The 12627-nt window shown below is 48.5% G+C and overlaps 1 protein-coding gene across 3 annotated transcripts in view; it reads left to right on the forward strand.

Annotated features, from left to right (window-relative positions):
- Positions 1–12627, forward strand: part of Tex2 (testis expressed 2) — a 114179-nt gene that overhangs the window by 98946 nt on the left and 2606 nt on the right. For 2 of the 3 annotated variants that reach the window (XM_052195055.1, XM_052195054.1), the window contains exons 9-11: positions 4594–4719; positions 6101–6310; positions 11241–11361. In XM_052195055.1, coding sequence (XP_052051015.1) covers positions 4594–4719; positions 6101–6310; positions 11241–11361 — 457 coding nt within the window. Of the gene's footprint in view, positions 1–4593; positions 4720–6100; positions 6311–11240; positions 11362–12627 lie in introns of those variants that run through there. The other variant, XM_052195056.1, reaches the window with a different exon arrangement.

Consider the following 12627-nt stretch of genomic DNA (forward strand, 5'->3'; position numbering starts at 1 on the left):
TGCTGACCATGGTTTGGTCCCATTTGACGCCACAAGACAATGTCATTTCATCATGTTCCCAGGCTTGAAGGCACAGTCCAAGGGCTCAGGGAGGCTGAGGGCAGGTGTGAGGCTCTGCTGACAGAGAGATAGGGTCCTGATCTAGCCTGTAGTCAGACCTGACTTTTTATCTGCTGCTCCTCTCCAGTCTGATCACCATAGCTGAGCAGTGCCAGTCTAGCTGTCTGACAATGGAGTTGCGAAACCACCATATAGGCAGACACGGTCTGAATGAGGCCCCCAGGCTAGAGATGTAGCTCAGGGGAGACCGGCTTCCCAGCATGGGCCAGGCCCTGGGTTTGATCTCCAACACTTTTTTCCCCAGTGTATCTACAAACTGGGAGTGGGCCAGAGCAGTCGTTGGTCATAAGGATTTGAGTGAGGACCTTTTGGAAAGAGCTGTACCCAGCGCAGGGGTTCAGGCTCTGTTGGGAAGGCAGGGCATGCACATCAGCTGGGCAGTAGGTCGCTTGGTCTTGTCTTTCACGCACTCCATAGTGACTTGTGTTTCTGGCTGTCTTGGCTCTACATCCGGTTTACATCTACTCACTGGCTGCTCACAGGATGCTGTGTTTACACTGAAAAGACTCGCTTTCTTTGGGAATGTGGCTTCCATGGTTGAATGTATTTCTGAAACCATCGTTTCATCCTGAATGTAATGTCTATCTTCTTCCTGTGAGGATGTTGAAATATACATTGATAGGTAATTTGCTATCGCTTCTCAATACAAAGAGAAATACCACCCCAGAGCCCTTCCCTTGGGAGGAAAAATGTCTGAGAAATGGATTCTTGGAGAAGCTGAGGACTCTAGACCCTCCCTTTATCACAGAAAAAATGTTTCCATGGCCATTGTTTGGCTCAGAGTTCTGAAGCATTGAAACCCCCAAAAGTGCGTTCACGATTCCAGAACTTGTTCCAGAAGCATTCTGTCCTCTCTGCTCCTCAACCATGAGCACATGTGGCTGGCCACCATGAGGCTAAGGACAGGAGGGACAGAGGCAGTCCCTGTGGTAGCTGTTATTAAACCCTGGTGAACAGCCTAGTGTGGACTCCGTGGAGGCCGGCAGCAGCCTCTTCTCCAGGCCTTCTCTCCAGCCTCCTCCACCCCTCCAGGCCTCACGCCACACATGGGTTTGCCCCAGGGCCCAGCTTTGGCAGGGCCATGGCCACCTCACTGTTTTGTTCAGTGCCCACTCAAGTGACTGTGCTCTTGGGGCACAGAGAGAATTTCTCTCTTCTAGTGGGAAGTTTGCTTATAGTGATCCCCAGAGAGCAAGAGAAATTGAAACCTAAGTTGCTTTAGGCTGAAATCGGCTCCTTCTGAAAGTCGTTTGTGGGCATTTGTCTTTCAAGCTTGTGCTTCCACAATCTGCTGTCGTCGTCTTCTTGTTGCGCACTTGTTAAACCACTCTGGGGCAGCAAGGCAGTCAAATGGATTTCAGGGACTGGGAGTGTAGCTCAGTGGGAGAGCTTAGCATGGGGGAGACCCTAGGCTCAATCCCAAGTGCTGCGGGAGTGGAGGGGAAGGAAGAAGGCGCTGAGCAGTCTAAACTTCAGGGAGAAACCTGTAAAGGCCTTTAACAAGTCAGAAGGAATGCACCCTACGTGACAGAGCCTCTAACTGGGCAGTGGGGCGATGCAGTGCTCGGTGCCGTGCAGGCCACTGCGTGGTCTCCTCACCCTCACCCAGGCCTGATCTCCCAAGGAGCCAAGGAGCCCATGGCAAGGTCTTGTCCTGTGTGTGTGTGTATCTGTCTGTCTGTGTCCGTATGCACATGCAGCTTATTCGTGAGACTGGTTTCTTATACGTAAAAGAAAGTGAATGCATTCTGAGGAGTGAGGCCCCCCCAGCGCTGTTGAGCATACTCATTTACTCTGAAAGTTTTTTACAGTTGCCTCTGGCATCTGCCATTTTAACTATTCCAAAGTGACAACAACCAGCCTGCTTTGCAAGTAGTCTGAGAACCTGCATATGGGGCTGGAGAGCTATCTCAGCCATCCAGAGTTCTTCCAAAGGACTAGAGTTCAAATCCCAGCACCCACATAGAAGTTCATAACCATCTGTAACTCCAGTTCCATCTTTTGTCTTCTGGCCTCTGAAGACACTGCACATGTGTCTAACACAGACATGTGCAGGCAAAAAGAGACAGACAGTCAGACAACCAAAAGGCTGACTGACTGCTGGACTTTGCCAGAAGTGATAATTGAACAGGAAATAAAACAATGGAGCCAGGCATGGTGGTCATGCTGGCAAGCCCAACACCTGAGAACCTGCGGCTTGAGTCTTAGCCTGAGCCTGAAGCCAACCTAGGCTACATAGTGAGTTCCAGGCCAGCCTGGACTACAAAGTGAGACCACATCTCAAAAAAGAAAGGGGGAAAAAAAGCCCAAGACAGACCACGATGAAATAACTGACTTTCTCTGTGTCTGACTGTAGGCACACTTCTTAAGTGGCTTTTACCAGAGGCCATGTAACTGGAATGAGCCTGTTCAGTGGTTCTCTGAGAGGATAGAACCCTTTCAGGAATTCTGAGTTGTGTTTAAAACCAGTAGTTTCTCAAGTCCTACACATCTTTTCTGAGGACATATACTGTGTCTCTAGAGCTCTTATTGACATCATAAAGTCGAGAGCATAAAATGCCCATTTAGTTGTAAAAACTGTCTGAGCCAAATATTAGTCACACAGTGGTCCTAGGTTCCACATTACACAGTTCCCATTTTGGGTGATAGAAATGCCATTTAGTCAGAATCAGACTCCACAGCATCTGATGCCCAGGCAGCATTGTCCGAATTACTCGCCTGAAGCAGCAGTGTGCAGCTCGCCCTCTGTCCTGCAGAGGACTCATTCATCCCGGAACCTCAGAGCTCAGCGCAGCGCTCTGTCATCCTACCCGCTGGCATCTTCCACCCAGGGGATGCCGGTGCCAGACGGCACGCATTGGTGGGGACATGAGGGTCCACAGCTCGGCAGACCTCACTGTGATCCCAGGTGCTCTGTGCTGTGTGTGGATGAGGACCTGCCCTGGGCCTTTAGGCCAGTTTCCGTACCTGTCCGCACGAGGCTTGAACACAGCTCAACATAGCTGTTTGACTAGTGGCCATATGGGGCAGTTGTGTAATCGCCGGCAGTTTACCTTTCTGACTCTCCTTCTGACCCAGGTCAGAGGCTTTTTTGAGAATTGAATTTTCTGTATAGATTTGAAAGCCAAGAGCTCTGTGAGGGTGGCTTTCCCACAGGACCTCTGAGGCAGCACTGAGCGGCAAGGGCACAGAAGCATTCTAAATCGCCTGGCCTGCTGGCAGAACAGGGAGCAGGTGTTTCAGATGAGGAGGGGCTTCTCAAGGGGACATCCCCTTTGACACTGAAGCCCGGCCTGTGGGTGCTGCTCCGGCTCCATTCCAGTCAGGGTGAGCAGGTTCTCGTGTCCTGCCTGGGATCATCTTACAGCCAGCTCTGGTTTCAGGGTGAGAGGCTCAGCCTGGCGCTCATGCATGGGGCTGTGTGCTCTGCCCTTGACCCCCATGAATCAGGAAACAGTTACCCCAGTGGATTTCTAGTGGCTCAAGGAGGTGTCAAGAACCTGAGAACAGCGGTGACAGGGAGGCTGGGCTGACGCTGCACCATCTTTCCTGGTCTGAGTACTTTGCCCTGGTCAGCAGGTTGAGGCTGTGTTTAGGATGTTGTTGCTCAGTAGTGTTCAGAGACGGCTCTGTCCTTTGTCCCTGGCAGCCCTAGTTGAGTCCCTTAGCTGTAGAGATGGGGCCAGCTAGTCATCTCATAAGCAGGCAGACATCTTTGCTAGGTCGGGAAGCCTCTGGTGCACCTTAGAAGGAAACCTTGGTCCCACAGCTCTGCTGGTGTTCCAGCAAGCCCCACCCCTCTGGAACCCTAACAAGTTTAGTGAAGGGCAGTGATTTATAAGGGGCTGGAAATCCTGGTCTAAGTTTGAGCTGTTCTAGAAAAGTCCCTAAGTTCTTGTGTGAGGTGCTTTTTTTTTGAGTCCCTTGAGACTTGGCACCTTGTGACTTTGGGCTTTCTCTGTGACCCTGCCCCCAGGAGATGGAGCAGGCATGGTGTAATGTATCTAATCTCACCAGTTGGTCAAAACTAATTCAAGGGGCAATTAAGCCATAGACAAGGGACTTGCCTGCACACCTCATCCTTAGTAAGGCGGTCACGTCACCAGCACTAAGCTGCCATCATAACCCTGCTCTATCTATTCTTCCTGTTTACCTCCACCGCCACCACCACCACCCCCACCACCACTATTACCACCTGGCTCCTACATTTTATGTGATTTCATCCCACTCCACCACCTGTCATTCTGGTGCATGTTCCAAAGCCAACTGTTCCAGGCCCAAGTCTCCGCAGTCCTGTCAGGGGACTTGGTGCTAGAATTTACTGAGTAAACAGCCAATCCAAGAAATCTTGGATTCTCTCTTAGTGACATTGGCAACATATGGCAGAGGTTTCTTCTTGACCCTCTGTGTGTGCATGTGTGTGCGCGTGTGCGTGTGTACACATTTGCATTTGCACATGTCCTCTCTGTTCAGGTGCAGGCCCAGGGCATACTGTCTGGCTGACAGTGATGAAGAATCCTCCAGTGCCGGCTCCTCTGAGGAAGATGACCCACCAGAACCCAGCACTGGAGACAAACAGCCACTCCCTGGGGCCGAAGGGTGAGTGGACGGGGCCTCTGGAGGTTTAGTGGGCAAGGCAGCAGCCAGAACTTAGCCTGCCTTTACCCCCCTCCCAGCGTCTACCTGTACGCTGAGTGAAACATCCTCCAAGGGAAGCCTTTGGCTTTGCCTTGCAGTCTGAGTAACTATCAGAGACTTAGGAGGAAAGGCTTGTAGCTAGAAGTGCTCCTGGTCTTCCGAGGGCGCAGTCTGCACACTACCTCCCCCTGGTGGTCTCAGCAAGAGGGGACCCGTGCGCCTCAGCCCCATTTGCTTGCTCCTGCTCTCCACGGAGCTCAGAGGCTTGGGTCCGGACTCTTGTGAGTTTGATGCTGTGGCTGACCTAGCTGCTCCTCCAGATCATGAGCTCCATCTGGGGTTCGCTCTCTGTGTCTGTGTAGTGTAATGATCAGAGTATACCACATGCCTTTCCATAAAGACCTTCACATTATTTAAAAGGAAATAAATGTAAGATTACAGCACCAGGTGATTCAGAAACTTGTAAGTAAATGGCAGCCTGCTCTCTTTGAAGTCACACAGAAGATGAGATGAGAGCACAGATGTTTGCCCAGCACCTCTCAGGGTTGGAGGTGTTCCGTGGTTGTAGCTCATTCAGCATGTGCAAGGCCCTGGACTCAGCCCCACCCCCAACACACTTGTAGTTCTGTGTATACTCTCACTATCCATGATGTCGGAAACTGCAGAGGATGTGAAGAAGCCACTTGCTACTCTCCCTGTGTCTGTGATAGTGAGCAAGTGCTTTTTCCCTGAAGTCCTAAACCTATGAAGGAAGAGCTGCAGGTTCCAAGCCCTTGAAGAGCTCCAGGTGTTGGCGTGATAGTCCTTAGATTGCTGCTTTCTGTCTGTCAGTGCAGCGTGGGTCTGTCTAGAAACAGGTTCCCCGTAGGACAAGGAAACATGCTAAGTCTCAGAGTGGTACAAAGGAGCCTCCTCCTCGGTGGGATGACCCTGTCCAGATGTCCACTGTCCAGTCAGAATGTTCTGTCTGACCTGCGCGTGTTCTCTAAAGTAGTTGTCAACCAAAGGGGAGTCAACCCCCACAGTGGGGACCTGCACATTTGATTATTTCAACAAGGAGAACATTATTGCTATCTAATCCTTGGAAGCCAAGGATACTGCTAGCTGTCCTATGTACACAGGACAGTCCACCACAATCAGAGTGACCTGACCACAGTGTGTCATGTCACAGTGGGAAAGCTATGGAGAGCAGTGCAGCCACAAGGCTCGTGCCAGTGGAAGGTATTTAGGGCCAGCGAGACGGCTTGACAGACACTTGCACCAGCCTGACGGTCTGAACTTGATCCCTGGAACCCTGCTCCCCTGACCCACGCTAACACACCTCTGCATTCTGTATTTGAAGGTACGTTGGAGGTCATCGAACAAGTAAGATTATGAGGTTTGTTGATAAGATCACCAAATCAAAATATTTCCAAAAAGCAACAGAGACAGAATTCATTAAAAAGAAGATTGAAGAAGTCTCTAATACACCACTGCTGCTAACTGTGGAAGTGCAAGAATGCCGAGGGACCTTGGCGGTCAACATCCCACCGCCTCCGACTGACCGGATATGGTGTGTATGCCCTTAAGTCATCCCCTTAGCATGTGACCACAAAAGTTCCAGCTTACTTAACCCTGGACAAGAGCATTTCCACACTGCTTTTAGTAGACTCCTGCCAATCATTAATCATTGTGTTTTCTTCCGTGACTGTCCCTTGTACTTTTTGTTTTGTTTTGTTTTGTTTTTTTTTGAGACAGGGTTTCTCTGTGTAGCTCCAGCTGTCCTGGAACTCACTCTGTAGACCACCCTGACCTCGAACTCAGAAATCCACCTGCCTCTGCCTCCCAAGTGCTGAGATTAAAGGTGTGCGCCACCACCGCCCAACTTCTTGTACATTTTTAAGGATGGTCTTCACATGTCAGGAAGGGTTAAGGTGAATGTGAGGTTTGTGGGAGGGGCTGTTTCTGTCATTGTCCTCCTTTCTCTAAAGCTGACTCATCCACTATTACTGCCAACGACCCTTTGTAGTCAGCCCCTATCTCTGCCCAGCCTGGGTTGGAAGCACAGCACTGGCTCAGGCTTCTCAAGGCCTTCTTCCTTAACAGATGGCAGTCACACATGCAGCAGAGGCCAGGCAGTGAGGAGATGCTCCCTCAGTGAGGCCTTGGTGTTGTGATAGGAGGCTCTCTGAGGAGGAGGCTCCAGGTGGAAGTACCACCTGAGGATGCTGAAGACACAGCCATGACCGGCATACTCCCCAGGGTTTCAGCGTTAAAGGCGTAGGGAGGGGTCTTACAGTGCCCAACCACAGTTTAGAATTGATGAAGGAATTATTCACAGGCCCAGCGTCTCTGTGAATCTCTGTTAAAAACTGGTAGTCTTTAAGTCCCATAGAATAGTCATAACTGTAAGTGGTGAGGACTAGATCTCAGAGCTCTCACTGTGTTGTAAATGACACTCAAAATGAAAGCTCCACTATACAGTCCATCACAACATGGCCTGTGCCTCCCATCGCCTTGGTGTCCGGCAGGCTTTGTAGGAAGGTTTGAGGAAGTCGCTGATGATTCAGCAACAATGCCAGTGTTTCCCAGTAAAACTCAAATGGAGCCTTTGTAAATGGTTTAAGTATTACTTTATTTTAAGATGTGTTTTGTTTTATATGTATGCATAAGTACCCGAATCTATGCATGTTGCCAAAGAGGCCAGAATAGGGTATTGGCTCCCTTGGAACTGGAGTTGCAAACAGTTCTCAGTCACCATGTGGATGCTGGGAACTGAACCCAGGTCCCCGGGAAGAGCAGCCAGAGCTCTTAACTGAAGCCATATCCCCAGTTCCTAGACTGGCTTTGGTTTGTTTTGGTTTGGTTTGGTTTGGTTTTTTGTTGTTTAAGTGAATGATTAATAAAGCAAAGGTGAAGAGAGGAGGAGGCCAGCAGGGTGACAACTTGAGCTCAGTCCTGGAGCCCACACAGAGGAAGGACAGACTTGACTCCTGCAGGTTGTCCTCTGGCCTCCACATACATGCGTCCCAGCATTCACATAGCTTTGTGTACACACATACACATGTACACTTACATACAATGTTACATTTTTTTAAATGTGGAAAAAATAGGCTGGAGAGATGGCTCATTGGTTAAGAAAGAGCACTGACCTCTTTTCCAGAGGTCCTGAGTTCAAATCCCAGTAACCTTATGGTGGCTCACTGCCATCTGTAATGGAGCACGATGCCCTTTTGTATATCTGAAGACAGTTACTGTGTACTCATATACATTTTTTGTACTCATATACTTTTTTTAAAAAAGCTCACATTCATATACTCCAGAAATAGTCACTGCTCAATACCTTACTGTAAAAGGTTATTCTAAAATAGTGAGTTGATACATTTTTTTCTTAACTGTTGAGTTTTAGATAGAGCAGATAACTCACTGGTAAGAAATATGCTCAGCATGTTCAAGGCCCTTTTTCTGTCCTTCACACCACAAAAACAGAACAACAACACAAAACATAATGGAAGCACAGCAATGTGACATTTTTACTATGTTTGTATAACACTGTCAACAACAGATTAAAGTTTTAGGTCTCGGGCTGGAGAGATGGCTCAGCGGTTAAGAGCACTGATTGCTCTTCCAGAGGTTCTGAGTTCAATTCCCAGCAACTACATGGTGGCTTACAACCATCTGTTATGGGATCTGATGCCCTCTTCTGATGTATCTGAAGACAGTGATAGTGTACTTACATAAAACAAATAAATAAATCTTAAAAAAATAAATAAAGTTTTAGGTCTCAGTTTTAGCTCAGTGTCTTATCTAGACTTTTTAAAAACTTTAAATACTGAGTTTATTTCACACGTACATTTCTGTCTCCTCACCATCCCTGTCTGCCCACCAGTGTGACTGTGTCCTATCCTGACATTCCATTCATACCTACACCACGTAAAGGATGGGGTCACATCCCTGAAAACTAAACAGGAATGTTAGATCCCACATTCTTGGCAGTCGGCATTTGTGGAACACAGCGGGAAAGCTTTTACTGTGCATTGTGAAAGGGCAGGTTAGGATCTGTGTGACAGGCAGGCATTAAATATCAGCTGCTACAGACGTGAAGGAACATGGGATATTTCAAGCTGTTTAAACCACTTTCTTTTTTTAAACAAGAGGTCTTTTATGTATGTGAGTACACTGTCACTCTCTTCAGACACTCCAGAAGAGGGCATCAGATCCCATTGCAGATGGTTGTGAGCCACTATGTGTTTGCTGGGAACTAAACTCAGGACCCCTGGAGAAGCAGTCAGTGCCCTTAACCTCTGAGCCATCTCTCCAGCCCCCTTAACCATTTTCTTACAGAGGCCTTCTCCACTGCCAGAAGTCTCCAGTACCCTCTTACATGATTTATGAACTTGGCTCCACTTTTTTTTTTTTTTTTAAGGGAAACCCGTCCTGGGCGGTGGTGGCGGCGCACACCTGTAATCCCAGCACTCTGGGAGGCAGAGGCAGGCGGATTTCTGAGTTCAAGGACAGCCAGGGCTATAAAGAGAAACCCTGTCTCGGAAAAAACCAAATCCAAAAAACAAACAAACAAACAAACAAACAAAGGGAAATCCGTTCTCTTTTCTATACTTGCTTGCATTTTTGTCTTAATGTATTCAACAGAACTAGGTCCATTTGGTGCTTTGGGAATTTTTTTTCTGTTTTTTGAAGGATTCTTTTGATTCTTTTGATCTTGGTGTTGATAGATTTAAGGTTTTCCATTCTGGTTTGTGTTTAGTGCGTTTTTGACTAGAGTGTCTCATAGATTTCTTTCCTGGAGCTTTTTCTTCAGTTTCCTTATCATCCTCATCCTCCTCATCTCCATCTGCATCACATTTTACTCTTGTCTGTGGAACCCAGTTCCCGCTTCCAGGGGCAGAACACTCGGGGCACACAGAGCTTTACACCCTGCCCATCCTTGTTTTCTGACTCTGCGTCTTGCCCTACAGCCGCTAGGTGCATCCGCTAATGTGCACGGGTCCCAAGCGTCTTCCACCTTCAGTCCACACCACAGCTGGTGGCGTCAAAGCCCTCAAAGGAAACTTGTTCAGACATTCCAGTGTTACTTTGAGTGGACCGCCTTCATAATTCGTTGCTTCTGCGTCCTTTCATCTCTTGCCCTAGCCCTTCATGGATGGATGATAACTGATTGTCTTAGTTACGGTTTCATTGCTGTGAAGAGACACCATGATCACAGCAATTCTTATAAAGGAAAACTTTTAATTGGGTCTGGCTTACAGTTTCAGAGGTTTAGGCCGTTCATGGCAGGAAGCATGGCAGTGTAAGGTAAGCATGGGTCTGGGGAGCCAAGAGGCTACAGCTGGATCAGAGAAGGAGACTGTTCCGCACTGGGCAGAGCTTGAATAGGAGACCTCAAAGTCCATCTCCACGGTGACATACTTCCTTCAATAAAACCACACCTCTTAATGGTGCTATTCCCCATGGCTCAAATGTTCACACACCTGAGTCTGGGGGCCATCCTTGTTCACACACCTGAGTCTGGGGGCCATACCTATTCACATACCACACTGATACCTAGTTTCTTTGTTATCCACCTTAAAGTAACAATCCTTTTGGGCCTTTAGTTCATAACTAGAGATAGTTGTGAGGTGTCAAAGGGGTCTCATGTCTATGTCTGTTTTGTTCTCATGAGATGGCGACACGCACTCTGATGTGAGGGAAGCCAGACAGTGATGTCTGTCACTGTTCCTCAGAACAGACTTCCAGGACTTCGCTATTCCTCTTCATTTTAGTCAGTGTCTTTGATCTTCCTGCCTCGCCTCCTGAGTGCTCCACGTCACTCTGCTGCTCTGGACACTGCCAACAGCTGAGTGCCAGTCTGCATGTGACAGGGGCAAGGCAGGGGTGTGATGGGTGAGGCAGGGGTGACAGGGTGTGAGGCGGGTAAGGCATCACAGTCCTGTCACCTGAGCACTCAAGAGGCAGAGACAGGAAGATATGGAGAGTTCTAAGCCAGCCCAGCCTTCATAGCAAGACTGTGAGAAAAACAGGACTTGGCACATGGTGGGGGGAAAAAAGCAGTGTGTAGACCTTTCTCTGCCTGAGCTTGCTTAGGACAGTACCCTCTCATAGAGACACCATTTAGAAGGAGGCTGTGTCTTCCAAAAAGTTCTGGCTTTTATAATGAGAACACCTTATTGCTGTTAAAAATACAAAGAAAAAGGCCATTGCCATTTTAGGGGAATAAGAACCCTAAAGCAACGCTCAGTCCCCACCCTTCTGCAGTCGATCTCTCGGCTTTTCCCCGTGGTCAGCTCTGGTGTGAATCCCTCGGAGCGCTGTCACTGTACAGCAGACAGTCGTGTGAGCTCCCGTGTGCTGTGCTGAGTTAGGAGTGTGGCGGTTCAGAACTGGAGATGATTGGTGATCAGCCCCTGCCAGTGAGGGCTCTGTGGTGCCCGTGTTTGCCCACTTCCTCCCTCTCCTTAAATGTGGTTACTGTCTTCTTCACAAAGGTATGGTTTCCGGAAGCCACCGTATGTGGAGCTGAAAGCTCGGCCAAAACTCGGAGAGAGAGAAGTAACTTTGGTTCATGTGACAGAGTGGATTGAGAAGAAACTGGAGCAGGAGCTTCAGGTAAAACTGCCCTGTTTTTCCCCCCACAGAGTTTAAGGGCACTGAGTGGAAAGGGGGCCCTGGACTTCATCTGGGTCCAGATCCTCTGTGCTCAGGCTTGGGCTTAATGTTTTAGGAATGGTTTCAAAGACTCTGAAACTTTTACATGAAATAGACTCCAAAGAAACCCAGCAGGTGTGTTTAAAGGCAGGATGACGGTGCCCTGTACGGTAAGCCCGCAGAGACTCTGCAGGCCTTGCCTTTGTCCTGCATGAAGTCAGGAACTGAGCTGTCAGCAGCTCCTGGCTGGTGGGCAGAGATGTTCTTCCCAACCTGCTCACTGCCTCTGCCACCAAGGATAGTAGCAGTGTCCCAGGCCTGGGATGAGCTATTTCTTTCCGATTTTGATCAGGTTTTTGTTTTGTTTTACTTTGTTGTGGTGATGGGAATCAAGCTCAGGGCCTTGCATATATTAAGCAAGCACTCATCATTGAACCGATCTACCCCAGCTCGGCCACTTGATCCAACATTTGAAGTATGGCTGTCTTGAAGGTTTTTGGGTTTTTTGCTTTTTGTTTGTTTGGGTTTTTTGTTTTTTTGTTTGTTTGTTTGTTTTTTTAGATTGGTTTTTTTCGAGACAGGGTTTCTCTGTATAGCCCTGGCTGTCCTGGAACTTACTCTGTAGACCAGGTCTGCCTCTGCCTCCCAGAGTGCTGGGATTATAGCGTGCACCACCACTGCCCGGCAGTCTTGAAGTTTTATGGAAGCTAGGCATGGGGGTGAATACATTTAATCCCAACACTTGAGACAAAGGCAGGGCAGATTGCTCCACATACTGAGTTCCAGGGCAGCCTGGAGAGATCCTGTCTCAAAGTTAAGAAAAATCAAAGTACCTCAAAATGTATGGGTTAGCAAATGCTTTAGTTAGTTAGGCACAAATTTACCTCTTTGAAGAATATTTGCATTACTTTTCTTTGGTATATTTTAAGTTTGGGGTGTGTGTGTGTCATTCCTCAGGTGCTGTTCACCTCGTATTTTGTAACAGGGTCACTCAGTGGCCTGGAGCTGGACAAGGAAGTGTAGACTGGCTGGCTATGGGGCCAGGGATCTGACTGCCTGTTTTCCCAGCACTGGGTTTGCCCAGCTTCTGGGGTTTCAGAATTAAGCTCAGGCCCTCACACTTGCAAGGACAGCACTTCAGTGAAAGAGTTGTCTCCCCGGGCCCCACTTTAGTTTTTGTGTTGGGGGGTGGGGGTGGGGTGTCAGAGGGCAACCTGCAGTCGGTTC

This window comes from Apodemus sylvaticus, chromosome 10 (genome assembly GCF_947179515.1).
Source record: "Apodemus sylvaticus chromosome 10, mApoSyl1.1, whole genome shotgun sequence".
Classification (NCBI taxonomy): domain Eukaryota; kingdom Metazoa; phylum Chordata; class Mammalia; order Rodentia; family Muridae; genus Apodemus; species Apodemus sylvaticus.